Consider the following 23,593-nt stretch of genomic DNA (forward strand, 5'->3'; position numbering starts at 1 on the left):
CTAATTCTGTAAATCCATAAAAAAAATACATACCAATATGGTGTGCCAATAAAGGAATCTCTTCTTTGAATTGTCCTTGTGTTTTTAGCTGATACTCCAAAATCCGCTTGAAATAAATAAGCATACAAAAGTATTAATGATAGTTTTTAAGCAAAGTTCACCATATTCAACACAGGGGGAAAGCAATATCAAGTCTTTAATGAGGTCACTCTTCTTAAAGGGTAAGCAAAATGGAAAGAGAAAAAACTTCTCCACCATCCTAATTTTGACCACCCTCTTTCTACCACCTCCCCTCAAAAAACTGCCAAAGATTCCATCATTAATACACTTAATATTCTTTATGCATCTTCAGATCACAAATTCTCCAGAATTGAAAAAAAACAGTACCTTTAAAATAGACCAGTCTATCCACTTCAAAACAAATGCCAACTAGTGCTACATGTTACAATTAAATTAATAGAGAAAAATATTTTTTCTACAATGTGAAAAACAGAAATTATACCAAAGCACCCTTTATGATAGCATGTCTTACCAACTTCCTCATAAATTTATATTACAAAGAAGAAAATTAAGAGCAATGTTTTCTGATTAAAATTATAGAGAACATCATCACAGCTTTTCAGTTGCTAACCCTACCTTTTCAGCTTAGAGCTCAGACAACCATTAACAGCAACATAAAATTGCTATTGCTGCAAAATTACCTCATGCCATCTATATACAACTTTTAGAGTTTCATGTTTGACATGCCACAATTCTCAAACTTGAATAAATAACCAAAACTCCAGTATTTGGTGTTCATGGTCAAAGGCCTGGCACAGAATATACACTCAAAAAATGGTTACTACTATTACTAACCATATCCATAATTTTAACCTTTGTGATATTTTATTGGTAGAACTCTCAAAACTCATAAAATACTGCTTTGTATTCTAATCATTTGTGTCTATTACATGGTTCTTTTATTGACCATGTAGTTCTCCTGCTTAAAACATATTGGTAGCTACCTACTGCCTGTAGAATGACGTTCAAGCTTCCTAATGTGGTGTATGAAGTACTTCATTACATTAGATATTTCATTAATGTTTTAAAATTTAATCATAATTGAATAAGCAAATAGAACACATTATACTTGGACGATATATTTGCAGAAGAAGCAATATAAATAGATTTATTCAGGACTCTTCACCCTACTACCCCCCATCTCCTCAACTTACAAGCTTCTCTTACATTTCTAAAGGAAGGAGTTGAGACCACAATATGAAATTCCTGCCAGAAGAGGTTCTCTACTCAGGTAAAGTCAGTTCAGTACTTACTCCAGTATTTTCCTAAAACCTATTAACATGGTCTTTTTTAACTTTCTCCCCTCAGAACATGACTGTGGAAGGAGGTCCAGAAACAGCCCTAAACAACAACTGTCCACTGTCAATATTTCTACCTCCCTAAGTACTCTCATGAACAAGAGGTAAGCTAAAGAGGAAAAAAAAGGGACCTTCACCTTCTGTGTAAAGGGGAAAATTAAAGTCACTGTGTGCTTTATAACCCTACTTAGAATGATGTGGCATATATCCAGTGGTAGGTTAAAATAGCATTTTATATACTTATTTCCATTTGCAACGATGTGATCTGATAAGATCATCATAAAAATTTGGTTATAGTAATGTATTTTATGGTTCTCCAGGATAATATGGTTCTATACATTTGTGTATACTTAACAGGGTATCTCAGAAATGGAAGGTTCTCTGTAAGTATTTATGAATAAAACAGAAATTGTAACTGTTTTAAATGTCAAGCAACTCAAAACTATTTTGGCATTCCTAAATCTTCAAAAAATATACTTCTCTTTAAAGGTATGCATTATTTTACACAAAAGTATGCTCCTTTATTCAAATAAGATTTTAATACATTTACAGAAAAACATACACCAAAAATAGATCAGAATTATAAAACACTGTTTCAAAATGAGCTACAAGACTTTAAAAAATGATATAAGATCTAAAAGAGTAACATAAGTCAGAATTACAAAAACCTGTGAAATGAGGTGATAGGATTCAAAAGAAAATTAGAAATAAAAAGATCATTAGAAACAAAGACTAAATTAGGAGAAATGCAAGAGCAAATAAATACGACAAATTCACACTCATTACCACTTCATACCCATTAGGATGGCTATCATCAAAAATACAGAAAATAACAAGTGTTGACAAGGATGTGGAGAAACTGAAGCTCATGTGCATTGCTGGTGGGAACGTAAGATTGTGCAGCTGGTACAGAAAATGATATGGTGGTTCCTCAAAAAATTAAACATAGAATTACCATATCATCCAGCAATTCCACTTCTGGAACACCCAAAACAATTGAAAGCAGGGACTTGAACAGATATTTGTATACCCACATTCATAGCAGTATTATTCAGAAGAGCCAAAAGGTGGATGCAACCAAAGGGCCCATCAGTGGATGAAGAGACAAAATGTGGTATGTACATATAACAGAATATTATTCAGCCTTAAAAAGGAAGGAAATTGACACATACTACAACACGAATGAACCCTGAAGACATTGTGCTAAATAAAACCAGCCAGTTACAAAAGGACAAACATTGTATGATTCCACTTATAAGAGGTACCTGGAATAGTCAAATTCGTAGAGACAGAAAGTTGAACGGTGGTTGCCAGGGGCCAAGGGCAGGGGCAAATGGAGAGTTAGAGTTCAACAGGCAGAGAGTCTCAGTCAAGGAAGATGAAAAAGCTCTGGAGATGGATAGTCGTGATGGTTGCAGAACAATGTGAATGTACTTAATGCTACAGAACTGTACATTTAAAAATGGTTAAAATGGTAAATTTTGTTAAGTACATTTCACCACAATGATAAAAAAGGAAATGAAGAAAGATAAGAACAACTTGAGAGAAAGTTATAAATATTGATGATAGGCAAACCAAACTAACAGATAATAAAATTCCCTGAAGAAAGTCAATGAAAGAGAACAGATCAAATACTCAAATTTGTAATTCCAGAAAACTTTCATGTAAAAAAAACCTTGAATATTATAAGAGCAAATTTATTAGAAAAGTCAAATTATTGGTCCTTAAAGAAAAAAATTCTTTGGCATCTAGAAAAAAAGAGCACATGACTTAGAGAAAGAAAATCAGATTATCATCAGATTGTTCAACAACACTTTATCACAGAAGAAAACAGAGTAACACATTTCAGATACTCAAGGAAAGAAATGTGAGCCAAGGATTTTCTATCCAGCAAAACTGACCTTCAAGTATAAAGGATAGAAATGTTATCATTATATAAGAACTCGGAGAGCCCTTGCAGAGGAATCTACCAGAGAATGAACTTCAGACAAACAAAATGACCAAAGAGAAATGAACATAAAAGACTGCTGGTGAGCATTAAATACAGAAGTGAGGATTAAAATGAGTAAATATGGGCTACTGTACATCTATCATCAACATCCTTGAGAACCAGGACTCTTGGGATAAAAGAAAGGAGGTACAGATGTAATATAGAAGAGATTAGGTTAAAAAAAAAAAAAAAAAAACCTTTACACTGAATTTGAATAGGAAATATGTAGGAACTCAGGAAAGGCCTAGAGCAACAGCCAATCCAGAAACTACAAGCATCTCTAGCACCCAAATTGTGGTCTTAAAATACCACATCCTACTAAAAGAAACCAGGGCTTCTTGAAGAAATGACTGACTACAGGTTTGAGGAAGGAAAACACAAGATGAGCCTGAAACATCTCAACATAAGAGATAAGAAGGAAGCTATAAAAGACTAATACAGTCATGTCAAAAAGCTAACTGGAAGAGGCTCCCATTGACCAAAGATGGTACAATTGGAACTTCAATAAGGATAAAAACCATAATAGATTTTAAACCTATAAAATAAAATTAAAATCATGAATTAACAATGACATTTTTTAAGATATTGGTGACCAACCAAAGATGAGAGAGAACCAATTCATTGTCTTTAAAGCTAAATAAATAAAAGGAAGGAATCAAGTATTTTCCCCATCTTGTTTACACGAACCATATTCCTGAGTGACCAAACAGTTGAAGGGAAGTGTCTTCCTATATAATTATTCCTAATTTTATAATGATGATAAATGAAAATAACAAAACAATTGATGAATAATTTTATCAAAAGTATTACCAAAAATAACAAATGAAAACAAAATGATAGAATTCATTTTGCAATCAACTCCAATCAAAGAACAGATCTAGGCATTAAGCATCAATAGCTGCTAATATCAAAAAAAGCAAAAAGCAGATACTGTGTGCCTCCCAATGAAAGAACACAAAACCACCCAAGCCCTGCAAAAGAATCAAACTTGAGATTGATGAGGCCTTTGGATTCATCTGCAAATCTGAAGGAAACAGGAACTTATTAAAAATCGTCATGAGTATGCAATCAGCAAAACACCAGGTGAGGGAAGCTCTACAGGTCCAACAGCCCAGGTCTTACAGATCAGTGTTTCTCAACCTTTTTTTCATCATCACTCTCCTAAGGAGTCTTTTTAAGACATTTTTTCCTAATCTTTCCCCCCATAAAATTTTAATGCCACAGATATACTGTATATTTCTTCGTGTACTTCAGAGGGTCACAAACCATTGTAAGACCTAAGATTTTTTTTCCCAAAGAAACAATTTTTGTCCCCTTGGGGGCAATATGACCCCCATAAGAATGCACGCCATAGATAAAATGTAAAGAAAAGAAAGGGATGAAGGGGGAACCTATAAATTAAAAGAGACTTAAAAGAAAAATCAAGTTTTAACTATGAGCAACTCTAAACTCTAATGTCTAGAGAGGAACACCAGGTGACAGAGCCATAAAGAAATGCAAAGAAGTGATGGCTATAAATGTCAGGACAAAGGTTACCTGTGGAGAAGGGAGAGGTAGTAATTGAGATGGGGCACATGGAAGAACTGCTGGGGTGCCTGACAAAGTTCTATTTCTTGACCCAGGTAGCAGTTACAAAGCTATCGTCTACAGAGCTACAAAGTCACTAAGCTACATAATTGTTTGTGTGGTTTTCTATATCTATGTTTATTTCACAATAAAAAGGTTAAAATTCAGTATATCAAATTATACCCGTTCAGATGTCATGACAAAGTGAAGTGAAATGATTGTGATCACTGGTATTAACATGGCCTTTGAAAATATTCTGTCCTTTTAATATCCTTCCAAAATAAACTAATTTAGACTTCATCACCAGATTTTTTTTTAAATTCATATCTTAAGTGCACTTAAAGAGGACTGTATCTTCCATTTTGTATGTGTATATATGAAATTAACTAATACTCCATCTAAAATCTACATCTATTTCTTCCTATGAAGTTATCATTTATTCCCTCAGTGTAAAAAACAAAATTAAAAATTCTAGGCCTCATACTTACTGTAGGCCTCCTTTTCAGACCTTAAGTTAGTTACCTTGTTAGTTTAGCCAAGACACCACATCTATAAAACAGGGTATAAAACTAAACATGGAAAAAGAAACCACTAGTCTTGAAAACGAAGATAAAACTAAGTTAGCAGTTTTATATATCATATTCTAAATGTATTATATATTTACAAGCATTAAGCCTACATACAAAAATTTAAGGGAAAAAAGAACTAGTCTTTTAAAAGCTTGCCTTTTGGAAAATAAAAATCCATCCTTTCTTACTTTCTTTTTAAAGGGTCTTTATATTAGGTGCCTATACTTATGAATTCTGGGAATTAAGGAATAATTATTTATCCAAGGAAGTATTGTAAAAATTAACATGGGGCTGGGCCTGGTGGTGTGGTCATTAAGTTCATGTGCTCCGCTGTGGCAGCCTGGGGTTCGCAGGTTCAGATCCCAGGTGTGGACCTAGCACTGCTCATCAAGCCGTGCTGTGACGGCATCCCACATAAAACAGAGGAAGACTGGCACTGATGTTAGCGCAGCAACAATCTTCCTCCAGCAAGAAGAGGAAGATTGGCAACAGATGTTAGCTCAGAGCCAATCTTCCTCACTGAAAAAAAAAAAAATTTAACATGGAGTTACCCTCCATGTTTCACATAGTTGAGTCATAATAAAACCATATTAAGTCACATACATACAGGGGGAAATCTCAGAGCACAAATTCAAATGTTTTATTTAAGGGAATAAACTTACCCAATTTAATATCTCCATCTAAGGTAAAAAGAATGTTGCCAGCCTTTAGATCTCTGTGGATGATTTTATTATCATGTAAGTAGTTCAATGCCTCTAAAGTCTGTTTACAAACTACTTGTATCTGGGACTCAGTTAACGGTCTCTCAAGCTCTATAAGGAAAAAGTAAACAAATCTTCATTTTTATACAGTGAAAACATATCAGCAGGCTATATACTTTTACCATCACTGTCAAGGATCACATACAGTGAGTTTATTTTAGATGATTACTTTCCTCACATATTATACTCAATATTTTATTTTAGAATTTTATTACAATTATCCAAGAATATAAAAATATTAAGCTGATTTCTTAATTTACTGAACTTCGCTCAACGATGATATATGTACGTATTACTGTTTGAAATCCTTTGATTTTTATTAATTATAATTTGATATAAACATATGAGATACTAACACAAAGAACAAAAGGTATTTACCAAGCATCACAGCATCCACTGCTCCACCTGCACAAAATTCAATGAGGATCTGAAGGCAAATAAAAAAGCATGTGTCTAACACAACATTGAGTTTGAGTACTTTTTTTTCCATTTAGCAAAAAAGATAAAGGAAAAGCTATCAAATAACCCAGGTTATGGAAACAATATCATGCTGATCATAAAGACTGTGTCAAAAAAAAATCACCAGTCTTGATATAAATTTGAGAAAGCACAAAGAGAACACATTGTGGAAGTATGTGCATTTTTGTCAATCACCATTTTTAGTGTCCCTGCTTCTCTAAAATTACCAGATAGAGAATTTTTATTCAGGACAGCATTATATCCATTTCATCACCACTAAAAGATTTTATTACTCTTCTTTTTAAGGTAACTATTCTGATTTAAGTGACCAAATACATTTTTTAACTTTACTAATAGGAATAAATTCTGAAAATATATGGAGGCTGTTTTTAGTTTAAAAAAAAAAAAACAGGAAAAACATCTATCAAAAGCTTCAGGTCCTAGCTCAGTGACCACTTCCTGATGGATGCCTTCCCAGATCTCCCTGCTACATACTACCATGTACCTTTCCTTCTTAACCCTTACCACAGTTGTAATTTTATATTTATTATGATTCTTTGATTAATTAAATCAACTCTCCAACTAGGCTGTCCCTCACAGTTGTTCAACTTTTTATTTTGCGATAGTTTCAAGCAAAGATCTTATCTATTTATTAAACTGTCTAGAAGTTCATTTTCATTATAACTACCGGAAACATTCTGCTAGAGCCCTTAACAACTATATTAGAAGACACCACACTAATAATAGCCGTAGATAATTTTTTAAATCACATATTAACAACTTGTAGCTTCCTGCTTTTTTTCCCCTCTGTATAACAACACTTTATTTTTTACAGGTGCTTGCCAATTACAAACTGATTTCAAATTCCTTATATCATCTGAAAAATAATTGGGAGGCAGACCATTACTCATCCTATAGATGAGCAAACAGATTCATTGAGGTTAACTGACTTATTCAAGCTCCTACCCAGCAGCACCTAGACCTTTTGATTCCCAGCCAGCTATTATGGTACTACCTACTCCTCTCTCACAACTTTGCTTCTTCCTTCAGGGAGAAAAACTAAAACTCCATTTCAAAAAGCCATCATCATTAAATTAGTATTAATACAGAGCAAGTGACTGACTGGTTATTATAATGAATATTTTATTTCTGTATCTATTTCTGCCTAATATTTTCTAAAAATGAACAAAATTTATACATACAGCCTTAGCCACTACTACATCATGCACTAAAGTTGGGCCTGATAACATGTAAGATGAATACTTAACATTCTAATAGGCATTTTATAATTTATTACATGATATACAAAAAGTTCAGGTAAGAAATTATAAACAATTTCTAGGTTTTAAAACAAAGGAAACTTTTAAAAAATTTTAAGTAAGTGCTTAAATTTAAATTACAAGCAAAAGGCAGCCATCTAATTTCATAATTTAGGAAACTTAATATTCTTAACCAAGTTTCTCCATTTGGGTCCAATGTCAAACAATCATGAAATATGGTATAATCTGAAATACATATCTGAACATCTGTTGAAGCTAAGAATAATTATGTCGTTAACGACCCTCTCATCAGCAGATCAACTCTCATTCAAGTAACATAAGTAAATAAACAGAAGACGTAATACATAAAATAGGTTTTCACAACTAAACTTCTTTAGGACAATTACCTCATTTTGGCTACTCCTACAGATCAATAGAAAATACTTACCCAAAGATTGTTCTCATAATAGAAGGCATCTAGAAGCTTCACTATATTTGGGTGATCACAAGATGCTAATATATCAATTTCAACCATGTAATCTTCAAGTTCTTCTTCAGATTTGGTGTCAATCACCTTTGCAGCAGCTAAAACATTGGTCTCTTTATTCTGTGCCTAAAAGTACAAGTAACAGAAGTATTACAATGCATACTTGTTTTTTAAATTTTATTTTCTATTTTTCTAAATAAACTTTATTTTTTAGAGTAGTTTTAGGTTGACAGCATATTTGAGCAGAAAGTACAGAATTCCCATATATTCCCCTCCCAAACGCATGCACATCCTCCCCCACTATCAACATTCTTGCACCAGAGTGGTACATTTGTTACAAGTGATGAACCTACACTGACACATCATTATCACCGAAAGACCACAGTTTACATGAGGATTAACTCTTGGTGTACATTTTATGCATTTCGACAAATGTATGACATGTATCCATCATTATAGTATCATACAGAATAGTTTCACCATCCTAAAAATCCTCTATGCTCTGTCTATTCAACCCTCCCTTCTTCATCACCACTGGCAACCACTGATCTTTTTACTGTCTCCATCGTTTATCTTCTCCAGAATGACATATAGCTGGAATCATACAGTATGCAGCCTTGTGAGACTGGCTTCTTTCACTTAGTAACATGCATTTAAGGTTCCTCCATGTCTTTTCATGGCTTGACAGCTCATTTCTTTTTAGCACTGAATAGTCCATTATACAGATGTGCCACAGTTTATTTATCCATTCACCTACTGAAGGTATCTTGGTTATTTCTAAGTTTTAGCAATTATGAATAAAGCTGCTATAAACATCCATGTGCAGGTTTTGTGAGGATATAAGTTTTCAACTCCTTTGGGTAAACAGCAAGGAGCACAATTATTGGATCACATGGTAAGAGTATGTTTAGTTTTGTAAGAAACTACCAAACTGTCTTCCAGAGTGGCTGCAACATTTTGCATTCCCAACAGCAATGAATGAGAGCTCCTATTGCTGCACACCCTCCCCAGCCTTGGTGTCGTGGGTGTGGATTTTTGTCATTCTAATGAGTGTGTAGTGCTATCTCCTTGTTTTAATTTTCAATTCCCTGATGACATATGATGTCAAGCATCTTTTCATATGTTTATTGGTCATCTATACATCTTTGGTGAGGTGTCTGTCCAGATCTTTTGCCCATCTTTTTTAACCAGATTGTTCGTTTTCTAATTCTTGGGTTTTTAAGAGTTCTTGACATATTTTGGATAACAGTCCTTTAGATTTCTTCTGATATATTTTGGGTTTTTTGTGAGGAAGATTGGCCCTGAGCTAACATCTACTGCCAATCCTCTTTTTGCTTGGGGAAGACTGTCCCTGAGCTGAGGTAGGTGGCAATCTTCCTCTATTTTGTATGTAGGATGCCGCCATGGCACGGCTTGATGAGCGATGTGTAGGCCCGAGATCGGAACCCGTGAAACCCAGGCCGCCAAAGCGGAGCGTGCAAACTAAACCACTACACCACCGGGCTGGCCCCTCAGATACGTTTTTTGCAAATATTTTCTCCCAGTCAATGGTTTGTCTTCTCATTCTCTTGACATAGTTTTTAAAAGATAGCCTAAATATAAACTAATGCACGCTATGCACCGTGCTAAGTGCTTTATATGGACAGAGGATAGAGTTTCAAATAGCAGGCTCTACCAGATCAGACTATTAAGGTTTAAACTCTGGTTTTGCCTCTTACTAACTCTGTTGGTTGCAGCAACTTACAAAATCCTTCTCTGTTTTAGCTCCTTCATTAGTAAAATGTGTTTACATCCCACAAGTTTGTGAGAATTAAGATAACAGCTATTTATGAAGTGAAAAAAACATATATAAACATTTAATACAACGCCTGCCACAGATAGCAAGGATTCAAAAATTTTAGCTGTGAGGCCAGCCCCACAGCCTAGTGTTTAAGTTGGCTCACTCCACTTTGGCAGTCCGGGTTCGGTTCCCAGGCATGGACCTACACCACTCGGCGGTGGCCATTCTGTGGCAGTGACACATGAGACACAGAGGAAGACTGGCACAGATGTTAGCTCAGGGCAAATCTTCCTCAGGAAAAAAAAAGTTAGCTGTAATTATTACTATTATTATTTAATCCTCACAAGTCCATGATATATTATTATCCCTACTTTAAAAGGAAGATAAACTTGGAGAGGTTAAAAGGTTTTCCCAAGGTCATGTAGCTAGCAGGAGGCAGGATCAGGATTCAAACGCAGGTCTGTTTCCAAAGCCTTTTCTTTATTTTAACCATTATCCTTTCCAGTTTCCCTATACTTCCATCAGTTTGCTTATTCTTCCTTATTCTTAGTACCTTAACTTTTCCACTTTTTTCCTTTGGCTGAGTAACTTCTCGCCTCCAATTATTACAAATGAAAGGTTTCCAAATATGTAGTAGATCCAAGATCATTTTTTAAAAAGTTAGGAATCAGATCTTAAAACACTAGTTAGGTTTTTTAAGACATTTCAATATTATATATATGTTATCACTTCAACAAAATCACATCTATTACCTTAAAAATAAAAAACAGAGAAAAATACTAAACTTTTTTTTTTTTTTTAAAGATTTTATTTTTTTCCTTTTTCTCCCCAAAGCCCCCAGGTACATAGTTGCATATTCTTAGTTGTGGGTCCTTCTAGTTGTGGCATGTGGGACGCTGCCTCAGCGTGGTTTGATGAGCAGTGCCATGTCCGCGCCCAGGATTCGAACTGATGAAACACTGGGCCGCCTGCAGCGGAGCGCGCGAACTTAACCACTCGGCCACGGGACCAGCCCCGAAAAATACTAAACTTTTAAAAGCTAGTAAGAAGTATTTCAATAAATAAACAAATGTCCAAATCCCACTTTTAAGAATTTATCATAAGGAGATAATTTTACAAAATAAAAAATATACATACACAAAAACATTCATCAAAGCACTATTTACAATAAAAAAAACTGGATCAGTCTAAATGTTCATTAACAGGAACCTGCTTAAATCATTCAGTACAGTTCCACAGTGGAAAACTATGCAGCCATTAAAATTAACTGACTAATTAATATTTCTTAAGATAGAACAGTAGCCACAAGACATCACTGAATGGGAAAAAAGGCAACTTACTAAACATGAGAGGTACGTAATTTTATAAAAACTACACATCCATTTTCACATACAGATAGGTGCATAAGAAATATCTGGAAAGATATATTAGCTAGGATGGTGGAATTTCAGGTGCTTTTGACTTTTTCTGTATTTTTCATATTGTTTGAATTTTTTTTAAATGGACTTTCTGTTTTTTTTACAGCAGCAATAAAGTACAAAAAAAATCAGTACATGGGAGATTTCTTAGGGAACTATTATCTAACCACGGAGGTGATGATGAAAAGAATAAACAAAACAGGTCTCAGTCTGTATATGGGAATCTTCCTAAGTAGACTGTTACTATGTTTTACTTCCTTAAGAAGAAATAGAGGTAAAAAGTAAAATTAATTACTAATTAAGTAACCCTAACATTTAGGGTTCAGAAAATATGTTTCAGATAAAAAGATAACTTTAACTGGTCATCTCTACCACCCTAGAATAATATTCTAATTTACTATATTTTATCAAATCTAGGATGCCTTTTAAGATGAGCCATTATCTTATGTTCCACTAAGGAAGAAAAATTAAACTCTGACAACACTTTATCACTTAGAATTCTTATGTTATACCTTTTTTAAGAGCTCTTTTGGACATATTCAGACAAAAATTATTGCATATCTATTATCCTTGTTCATACATAAAAATTTAAATACTTCTTCACATTTAAGTTTGCCTCTTCTGAATCACTTTTTCACTCAGTCATCTAGCGTCTCGCGTTTCCACAGGGCATCATCCTCTGGCCATGGAAAGCTTTGGTGCTGCAGCACTTCTTAAAAGGGTGCTCCTCTACTACCACCTCCAAAATTTTCTTTCAAGCCACTATCTCCCATTTTGCAAGTATAATGCTGATACTGTCTTGATCTTACCACAGGTGCTACGATTTTTAGATGACAACCAGGACTCACATTCTTTCTTCAAAAGGTCCTTAAATAGTTTATTGATTGAAACATGAAGGAGTGCAACTGTGTGACAACAGGGATACAACTAATTTCACAACGCACAGGCAATGACAGATATATCATGACCAACACCTGGCCAATAACAATATGAAGGCGTCAATCGATAAAGGACAGATCCCAATTTCAGAGATGTTAAAAAGTAAAAAGTCTGTCATATCTGGTGAAATACGGCATTAAGCCTGTCTCCCTAAGAAAGATACTATAATTGAACCAACAATAATTAGAACTCACCCTCTCCTAAGTCAGAGGAAATAAACCAGTGAGAAACAAGCCCTTTTCTCACCATTTCAGTGTAACGCTTTGGAAAGAAAGAGACCAGAGAAACCATCCTTGAAGAAAAATACTATAAAATATGAGCCCTGGTAGGAAACCAAGGACACTGTGAGTGGACTTAAAAGTCATCTTGCTTCCGCATACCTTATTAACATCCTGAGAGATTTTAAAGATGTGTCTTTTACTTGTAAATGGAATGGCATGGAAAGGGGAAAATAACTAAAACTAGATAATCTCTAAAGTTCTTCATAGTAACAAATTTAATTATTCCATTTCTGTGAATATACTGATTAAACCAACAATGGTACTATATGGTTTAATATAAGAAATAAAAATTGCCTCACATTATTGCTTGAAAATAGCATGATTACTCATCAGGATCTGGTTCTAGAGAACTCTGAAAATCAAAACTGAAATAAACATTGGTAAGTGCATGAAACTATACTTTAAATAAATATAATGGATAGATATCAGGTGTGAAAAAGAAAGTCTCATCTATCTACTACCTAAAAGCATGAAAATTCTACACATAAAGACTTAATGAAATAACTAAACAAATGGTAATAAAAATAAGAACGGAATTGGTCTGGCCCAGTGGCATAGTGGTTAAGTTTGCATGCCCCACTTCAGCAGCCTGGGTTCACGGGTTTGGATTCCAGGTGCAGACCTACACACTGCTCATCAAGCCATGCTGTGGTGGCATCCCACATACAAAACAGAGGAAGATTGGCACAGATGTTAGCTTGGAGACAATGTTCCTCAAGCAAAAAGAGGACAATCGGGAACAGATGTTAGCTCAGGGACAATCTTCCTCACCAAAAATAATAGTAATAATGGAATAACAAATACCCAGATATTAATTTAAAGGTATACCTTATAACTTCTATTGATAAAAAGTTTTCAGAAATCAGTTATGATCACTTAAAAATCACTACGTTTTTCCATCAACTGATGATTGGATAAAGAAGATATGGTGTGTGTGTGTGTGTGTGTGTATATATATATATATATATATACACACACACACACACACACAATGGAATACTACTCACCCATAAAAAAGGATAAAATCATCCCATTCACAACAACATGGATGGACCTTGAGGGTATTATGTTAAGTGAAATAAGCCAGATAGAGAAAGACGAACTCTGTTTGACTCCACTCACAGGTGGAAGTTAAACATGTAGACAAAGAGAACTGATTGGTGGTTACCAGGGGAAAGGGGGGGTTGGGGGAGGGCACAAAGGGTAAAGTGGTGCACCTACAACATGACTAACAATAATGTACAAATGAAATTTCACAAGGTTGTAAACTATCATAATCTTAATAAAAAGTTAAAAAAATGAACTTTGCCATTTTAAAAAAGAAAACAAAAAAAATCACTATTTTCATTTTCATGAATCATGAATCAAGCTTGACCACTTTACAGAAACAAAGAGAGGGCTGCAGGAAGACACAACTTATCTAAGCTTCTTACACTGGTTTCATGTTCTCAATGAAGTCAGATAAAAATTACATCCTCTTACATTATTCTTCTTTTAACAGGGGTTATTTCCTGGGTGGCAAGAATACAGATGATTTTTAAATCTTCATTTATTTTCTTTCTACATGTCTACTTTTTCTAAGACTATATAATACTTTCTATAATGAGAAATATATATTAATAAAATTCTGAAGTGGAAATTGAAAGACTAGTACAGAACATATAGATGACTTCAGTGCCTCAGAGATGTTAGTCAATCAAAAGGGGAAGACCCAAAAATAATAATAATAATAGGATAAATATAAAAAGAATCTAAAAGACAAAGAATAAAAACAGAGAGAAGGGAGACAGCCCTATGGCCGAGTGGTTAAGTTCGCAGGCTCTGCTTCAGTGGCCCAGGGTTTCAACAGTTTGGGTCCTGGGTGCGGACATGGCACTGCTCATCAAGCCATGCTTAGGCGGCATCCCACACAGCACAACCAGAGGTACCTAGAACTATGTACTGGGAGGCTTTGGGAAGAAGAAGAAAAGAAAAAAAGAAGATTGGCAACAGATGTTAGCTCAAGCGCCAATCAAAAAAAAAAAAGAGAAGAATTCAATCACTTCAGTAATCAATGGGATTGATTCTATTGATTTGGATAACTTGATTTCAAGGTTGAGAGTTCAAAGGTATTCTTCCTCCCACCAAGAGAAGAGGTAAGACCCTAAACGTCCAATGTATAAGGACATTCAACCATTAGAAAACACGAAAACTAAACAAACCAAATAACAGTTCATGAACACCTACTACATGCAAGGCACTAGTTGGAGCTGTAGAAAACACACGCAGCACAACACCCCAGAGAAATCTGTTCTCCAAAAGAAACGCAATACAAAAATCTAGTGAGCATGCTCAAGAGATGATCTGCTAAAATCAGTTTGTTCTTTCAACAAATACTTATTGAGTATCTTCTATACGTCAGGCACTGTTCCAGATGCTGACAGTGTAAAAAATGTACAAAATCTGTTCTCATGGCACTTATAATTGTGGGGAGAGGACAGTCAATAGACAAATAAAGAGCATATTAGTTACTAGTACTGTGGAAAAAAATTAAGTAAGGTAATAAGAAAGATGAGGAGATGGACAATTTGGGGGTACACAAGGAAGAGGTTACAATTTAAATAGGGTAGTTAAGTTTAGGCTTACTGAGGTGGCGTTATTTGAGCATATCAAGATCAGTAAAGTTCAATGATTGTCTTTACGCCTTTTTAGCTTTGTAGTTAAATTGGAAATGTTAGTATTTTGTCAAGAAATAGAGTATAAAAATCTCAAATTATTTCAAGTATGCTATTATATATTATAGTATCCGTTATGCTATTAGATATTATTCTTTGAGCAATTACCTTGTGCCAAGCACTGTTCTCTGCATTCTCCATTTATATAACTAACTTAATCTTTGTACCAGTCAGGTCCAACCAAGAGAAAAAAATTGTATTGATTATTTTAATAGAGAAAATTTAATATAAATAATTATTACGTTGTTAAGTAGATAACTAAAAAGACAGAGAGAACATGAAGGATCAGGGAGGTAACAACTGTAGGAAAAAGCTACCACTCCTAGGACCAGAGTTGCCAAGGGAAGAGATTGAACATAGTAATACTCAGAAGCTTGGAGGAAAGGTTCTGTAGAGCTGAACTCAGATCCCTGAGGACAGGGTGCTGCTCAGCTGCTGCTAGCATCTCTGAACTTGGAAGAGGGGTCTTGTGGAACCAGGGTAGCTTTTGAGGAGGAGGGGAACAGCTAACTGGAGCTGATGTTACGAAGGGTTATGATGAGCCTAGCTCTATGAGTGCCAGAAAAACTACAAATTGAATTCAACTGCTGTTGCTGGGGCAAAGAATTTCCACTAGGATGATGGTCACAGGTAAAAGGAAAGCAGACAGGGAGCCCACCGAAAACAAAGAGAAAGGTGAAAGTCCTTTCTTCCTCCTCCTCCTTGCAGCCTCCCTCTAATGCTCCTTGTGAAGCCTAAAAGTGAACAGCTGGCAAGGCAGACATGTGATGTGCAAAATCTTAGAATAGCATCACAAAGCAGAGGATAGAAGGGTGTGTTTGGAGCCAAAAGACAATAACTGGCACAGTCCTTCTAAAACCAATGAGGTATACAGATGGGAAAACTAACGCCCAGAGTAGGATTAAGTATTTGGGTAATAAATATCCAAAGTTCTAAAGAGCTGTTAAGTGAGAAGAAAGGGGACAGCACTGGAGAAAACATATAGTTTTAGACTGTTGATACTGTTGTTACCTGTTTCACATTATATGCTAGTTCTGGTGATCTTTTCAGAGTCCTGATAAGATCTTGGTAGGAACAAGTGTGAATATTAAATAAGAGTAAAATTACTCAACATCACTTAACAAAGATAAGAGTTAATTTTCATTATTTGTGGTAGTTATGTTCTATAAAGTCACTGTAAACACCGACTTAGTGAATACTGAACCACTGCTCCTAGGAGAAATATGTACACACATCTCACATAGATTCTAACAATTCATTCTGGTAGATTCTGTTTTCTTTCTTTTACAAAAGAGAAAAAGAGGTCCAGAAGTGTTAAATGACTTGCTTGACGCCACCCTCAATAACTGGTGCCAGAGCTGGGATTCAAACTCCATCCAACTGATCCCAAAGCTGGAGCTTTGCACTGTACTACACTGCCCTCTACCGTCTCCATCCTCTGGTCATTTCTGTATGAGCTGAAAGAAGGGTTAGGGAATGTGTCTGGGACTCCCATTTTTCGCAGCACTGCCCTGTATGTAAATGACCATGAAAGTACTGTGTGTACAGATTTGGGGGCTACAAATACATTTTAGCAAGCAGACAAATTCACAGATACAGAATCCACAAATAATGAGGATCGACTGCACATATTCCTCCCATAATGTCTATAAAATATTATAGAAATCCTTTTTTTAAAAAGTATTTTCATGTCATTTCTTGAATTCTGAAAAAGAGAAAGGAATATACTTTATATTCTCAAAGACTATTTTATTTATATTGTTCTGATTATTTATTCAAAACTTAGTCATTGGTCAGTCAAGATACCAATAACAAAATGTCAGTAGTAAGTTAATGTTGGCTAAATCTGTAGTTTCCAAAATGTTTTACCAATTCTCAGATCACATAGTTTTCTTACTTATTCCAAAGACTTGTCGACTCTGAGCAGCATGAATAAACTGAAACATTATTGATAACTGCGTGATAGATAGGCTGAGGAAATTTCCATAGACGGCATAGTTGAAAAGATAGAAAAGTGAGAACACAAAAAGACAATTCCAAAAAAATATTTAAAAATACGACAAAAATGTGCTACTTCTGGAAATTAATTCAAGAAAAATAAAGGCTTTTAAATAGTAAGGAAGATCATTTCCACACAAATATTCTCAATGTCAAATTATGAAAGTAAAGGGCAAAACATGTGGCTGTCAAAGTAAGGAACTCACCACGAATACTAAGATATTTCAAGGAAACAAAAAGAAAAGGCAGCAAGCTAAAGTTATTGTTACAGTCTGGAGCTTCAGTCACCTTTTAAAAACATAAATGTATATGTGCTAGGAATTTGGACTTCGTGTGGTATTGAGTACAAAGTATACTGTAGTATTTAATAAATGCCAACTAACTTTAGCAGCACAGTATAGAAATAGCTGCCTGACCAGAAAGGAGACTTTCTCCTTTCATAGAAAAAGAGAAAAAGAAAAAAAAATGAATGAATACATGGAAGGAGGAAAAAAGTGAAAAGGAGAACTGTTAAGTGAAATAAAGCAATGTGCAAGAGTATTTAAAACTATGACCCCTTACTTTTTTATTTTGAAAAATTCAAACCTACAGAGAAATTGAGTGAACAGAACTGTGAACATCCATATAGCCCTCACCCAGAGCACTAACTGTTAACATTTTGTCACACTGCTTTTCTGACTCTCTCTCTCTCTCTCTCTCTCTCTCTCACACACACACACACACACACACACACACACGAAGCATGCATTCACACATATTTTACAAACAGATACGCATGCATTTCCTTTTTACCACACCATCTGCAAGTAAGCTGCACTTCAGTCCCAAAACTTCAGCATGTATCTCCTGAGCACAAAGACATTCTCCTGCATAACTACAATATAACTAACATGCCCAAAGAATTTAACATTGATATAATATCTAATATATACTCCATACTCAAATGTCCTCAAAAGCCTAAAAACATTCTTTATTGTTTATATATTTTAAAAGTCCAAACTACTGATTTGTAGAATATTCCACTATCTGGATTTGTCTGATTGTTTCCTCATTATTAGAGTCAGGTTAGTATTCTTGTCAAAATATTTACATTAGGTGATTATATATTTCCCATCAAATTACATGAGAAAACAGTTTATCCTATTACTGATGATTAACCCTAGGTTTGATCAGTTGATTAAGGCGGTATCCACCAGACCTCTCTACTGTAAAATATCTCCTGGGATGATACTCTGAAACCATGTGTATATATCTCCTGTTCCTCTACAACCTTTCACACAATGATTTTAGCAGCCATCAATAATCTCTGCCTGAATTAATATAGTATGGTTGCAAAACAGTGCTCTTTCTAATTTTATCAATCATTATATATTAACTAACTAGCATTCCTCTATAAGGTTACTACTTTGTTGCTGATATTTTTGTTGTTCAAACTATCCTGTATCCTTTGGCATGTCCCCACTAGTATTTGAGCATGTCCTTGCTTTCTGGTACAAGATATTCTCCCCTCCTGGGAAAAAACAAGTAGAGGGGAGGCTTTTACTTTTCAATTTTCTTATTTTTGGACTTCCTACCCCTGACCTAGATCAGCCTTTTCAACGAGCCCTGACTCCTTGCAGTGGGGAATGGTATTTAGAAACCAAGAGCTAAGAGCATTAGGCATCATTATTTCTAGGCCTTTTCAGAGGAGAACAGGAATGTGTGTGCGTGCATGCACACATGTGCATGTGTCCGTGTTATCATGAGTTCAAACTGAAACCTCCAATTCAAAAGTCAACATCACAGGGTTCTTCCTTACTTTCCCCACATTCCAAGTTTATAACTCCCTTCTCCCAGAGTTACAATCCTAGTCCCTAAAGCATCAATACAGTAACTCATTTGCTCTATCCTATAATACATATAAAGTATTTTCAGAATTATGACATTAACATCACTACTAGTAACAAACCTATTCAATAAAGTTCAAGAATTCTTTGCAGTTCTTTTTATCCTTTAAATATATCCCACTAGTCAGGGCACTCTATTCAAGTTATGTGAAGCTCTTTTTCTATGTGATTATATTACCAATTTGATATACATTTAAGTTCACTCACAGGTACGTAAATCTATTTTCAGTTTTACAAATAGGCATTCATATATATGCCCATATACGCATAAAATTTTACCTGAAAGGATAGACAAGAAATTGTTACAGTGGTTGACTTTGGGAAAAAGGACTGGTGGAGAAGGCTTTTATTTTTTCAATTCTACCATTTTTTGTACTGTTCAAATTTCTAACCATAGAATTATTTTTCTATATTCTTCTCTATCCTTTGCTATATTTTCAAAATAACAGTATTTAAATTTCTAGAAATAGATAAAAGATACTTTTGGTTTTTTGGAAGGGAATAGAGCCTCATATCAACCCCCAGAGAAAATTAAATTCTAGATGAATTAAAAGTAAAATTCTTTATAACTGAACTATTAAAACGTCTAAAAGAAAATAGAGATAAGTATTTATCTAATTTCTGGGGAGGGAAGGCTTTTATAAGCATGAAAGCAAAGGGAAAAAAGCAAAGTAACACACTGACATTTTGTAGAATAAAGAACATTGTATGTCTTTCTATCAAAAAACCAGCATAAACTAACGTAACTATAACTGCAGGATCTATGATAAAGTGTTCATTTCCATAGTACATAAAAAATACTTTCAAATCAAGAAAACAACTCTACTAGAATATGGATAATTCAATTATTTTTAAAATCTGCAATCTCTTTAGACATCAAAGAAACGGAAAATGAAATAGATACTCTTACTGCCTATCAAAAAAGCAAATAAGTTTTTTTTTTTTTAAATTGGCACCTGAGCTAACAACTGATGCCAATCTTTTTCTTTCCCCCTTTTTCTTCTCCCCAAAGCCCCCCTAGTACGTAGTTGTATATTCTAGTTCTAGGTCCTTCTAGTTGTGCTATGTGGGACAACGCCTCAGCATGGCCTGAGGAGCGGTGCCAGGTCCTTGCCCAGGATTCGAACCAGTGAAACCCTGGGCCACCAAAGTGGAGCACACAAACTTAACCACTCAGCCACGGGGCCGGCCCTGCAAATAATTTTTTTTAAAGGATAAAAACATTGAAAAGATTAAGGAATAAAGGCATGGAAACAGACCATCGGTGGGTTGTTAAAATAAGTATAACCCATGTACGTACATGGAAGCACAGAAAAATATCTAGAAATATATACATGAAACTGATAATGGTTACATCTAGGGAGAGAAGGAAGAGCAATTAAGAGTAATGGTCAAAGGAGACTAACTTTATCTCTAATAAGTTAATTTTTCCAGTAAATAGAAATTCTTTAATTTTTTATATAATTAAAAATTGATTTAAAAATAAATTTACACAATCTCTGTAGGGTAGTTTCACAGTAAGCATTAATAAACGATCATTTATTTTGCCCTAACAATTCTACTTCTAGGAATTTATCCTAAAGAAATAATAAATGATATATACCATGTGTATACATGTATATATATTTATAGATATATACATGTGTATATGACATTTGACATATGACGGAGGCATTGCAAAGTGCTATGGAAAGGATGGGCTTTTCAGTAAATAGCGCTGGAATAACGGTATCTAGACAGAAAAAATGAAACTGGACCCCTACCTCTCACTTTAAACAAAAATCAACATTAGTTTAATTATAGGCCTAATGTAGAGGGCAACATCATAAAACTTTAAGAAGATAATGTAGGAGGACATCTTCATCACCTTAGGTAAGGAAAATTTCTTGAGACAAAAAGCACTAACCATGTAGAAAATAGTTAACAAATTGGACTACATTAAAATTTAAAATGTCTATACAAAAAGAAGGACACCATAAAGAGAATGAAAAGACAAACCACAAGGCAAGAGAAAATATGTGCATCAAATATAACTTGAGGATTAGTATCTAGAATATATAAAGACTCCCATAAACCAATGAGAAAAAGAAAAAGAGTCCAAAGACGTTAACAAGCACTTGGGAGAAGAAATCCAAATGATCAACAAACATATGAAAAGGAACTGAACCTCATTAGTAATCAGGGAAGGAAAATCCTGGTGGGAAAAGAAATTGACTGCAAAGGGGCACAAGAGAACTTTTGCTGGTGATAAGAGGATTCTAAAGCTGGACTTTAGTGACGGTTGCACAACTGCACAAATTTATTAAAACTCATCAAATTACACACTTAAAATGGATGAATTTTGTGGTATATAAATTATACCTCAGTAAAACTATTTTTTTAGTGGGTAAATAAATAGGAATTTCACCAAAAAATGATACCCAAATACCCAATGAGCACGTAAAGAGGTACTTAATTTCACTCGTCATCGGAAAAACATAAATAAAACCACTTCACACCACCAGAATGGCTAACATAAAATATTAATAATAGTATTAATAACTATAGCAAGTGTTGGTGATGACACAGAACTGGGAAAACTCCCATACTCTACTGATGGGGGTGTAAATTGGCACCAGCACTTTGGAAGACTGGCAGCATCTTCTGAAGCTTAAAATACATATACCCAATGACCTAGAAAATTTGTTCCCAGGTATATATCTAACAGAATGAATGTATATGTACACCAAAATGTGTAAGAATATTCATGAGTATCTTTATTTATTTATTTATTTTTTGAGGAAGATTAGCCCTGAGCTAACTGCTGCCAATCCTCCTCTTTTTTGCTGAGGAAAACCAGCCCTGAGCTAACATACGTGCCCATCTTCCTCTACTTTATATGTGGGACGCTTGCCACAGCATGGCTTGCCAAGCGGTGCCATGTCCGCACCCGGGATCTGAACTGGCAAACCCCGGGCCACCGAAGCAGAATGTGCAAACTTAACCCCTGCACCACCAGGCCAGCCCCTCATGAGTGTTATTTTTAATATACAAAAAGTGGAAACAATCCAAATGTCCACCAAGAATAGAAGAGATGATAAATTGTAGAATTTCATAAAATACAATATTATAGAACAAGGAAAAAGATCAAAGGACTACTACATATAAGAAGGATGAATCTCACCCACATAATGTTGAGCGAAAGAAGCCAGACATAAAAGAACACATGCATGATTACATTTATATGAAGCCCAAAAACACACCAATAAGTAGCTGTAGTCTGGGTAAGAGATATTGGCAGTTATGACCAGTACTGTGCCAGTGAAGAAAGAAAAAAGGAGACAGATTCAAGAAATATTGAATAGGTAGAATTAACAGGCCTTGGTGATTGACTGGGTTTGATGAGTAAGGGGGCAGGAGGTGTTGAGAATGATCTCCAGGTCTCTGGTCTATGCAACTGGTAGATGGAGATATCAATTACTGAGTGAGGAACAAAGGAGAAGCAAATTTGGAGCTGACATCAGGAGTTCAGTTAGTTCATGTTCTGGACTTGTTTAAGGAATGTGTGAAACATCCACGTGGAAATCTCTATGGGTCTTGGGCTAGAGACATAAGTTGCATTTAAATGGTAACTGAAGCCATGGGAGAAGATGGGCTCTCGTAAGAAAAGAAGAGAAGAGAGCCTATAACCAAGCCCTCTCGAATCCCAACACTTAAAGTCAGAAAGAGAAAGGAGAGCCAGCAAAAGAACCTGATGAGTAAACACAGAGGTGAGAAGAAAATAAAGAGTGGTGACCTAAAAGCCAAAAGATAAGCTTTTCAAAAGAAAGGATGGTCAAGAGTCTCAAATGTTCCTGAGAAGTCAAGTAAACTAGTAAGTGTCCATCGAATTTAGAGACGTGAAGAATCCTTAGACCATAGGAAGAGCCATTAATTGGGGAGGGGAGGGGGGGTTAAATAAATAATACAAGAAAACGTCACAGAACTGAAGGACAGGAGTCTTTGGATTGAAAGGACTAACCAAGAGCCCAGCAAACTGAAAGGAAGAAAAAAAACAATATCAAAGTACATCACTATGAACAGGAGATAATAAGAAAATCCTAAAAGCTACCAAGAGAAAAAGATCACAAAGGATCAGGAAACAAAATG

General features: G+C 35.0%; 1 protein-coding gene across 3 annotated transcripts in view; it reads right to left on the minus strand.

Annotated features, from left to right (window-relative positions):
- Positions 1-23,593, minus strand: part of SLK (STE20 like kinase) — a 52,783-nt gene that overhangs the window by 24,020 nt on the left and 5,170 nt on the right. For 2 of the 3 annotated variants that reach the window (XM_014829108.3, XM_014829107.3), the window contains exons 2-5: positions 8,411-8,575; positions 6,623-6,671; positions 6,146-6,295; positions 34-106 (exon numbers count right to left, since the gene is read on the minus strand). In XM_014829108.3, coding sequence (XP_014684594.1) covers positions 34-106; positions 6,146-6,295; positions 6,623-6,671; positions 8,411-8,575 — 437 coding nt within the window. The remainder of the gene's footprint in view (positions 1-33; positions 107-6,145; positions 6,296-6,622; positions 6,672-8,410; positions 8,576-23,593) is intronic. The other variant, XM_070483780.1, reaches the window with a different exon arrangement.

Source organism: Equus asinus, chromosome 2, assembly GCF_041296235.1.
Source record: "Equus asinus isolate D_3611 breed Donkey chromosome 2, EquAss-T2T_v2, whole genome shotgun sequence".
NCBI lineage: Eukaryota > Metazoa > Chordata > Mammalia > Perissodactyla > Equidae > Equus > Equus asinus.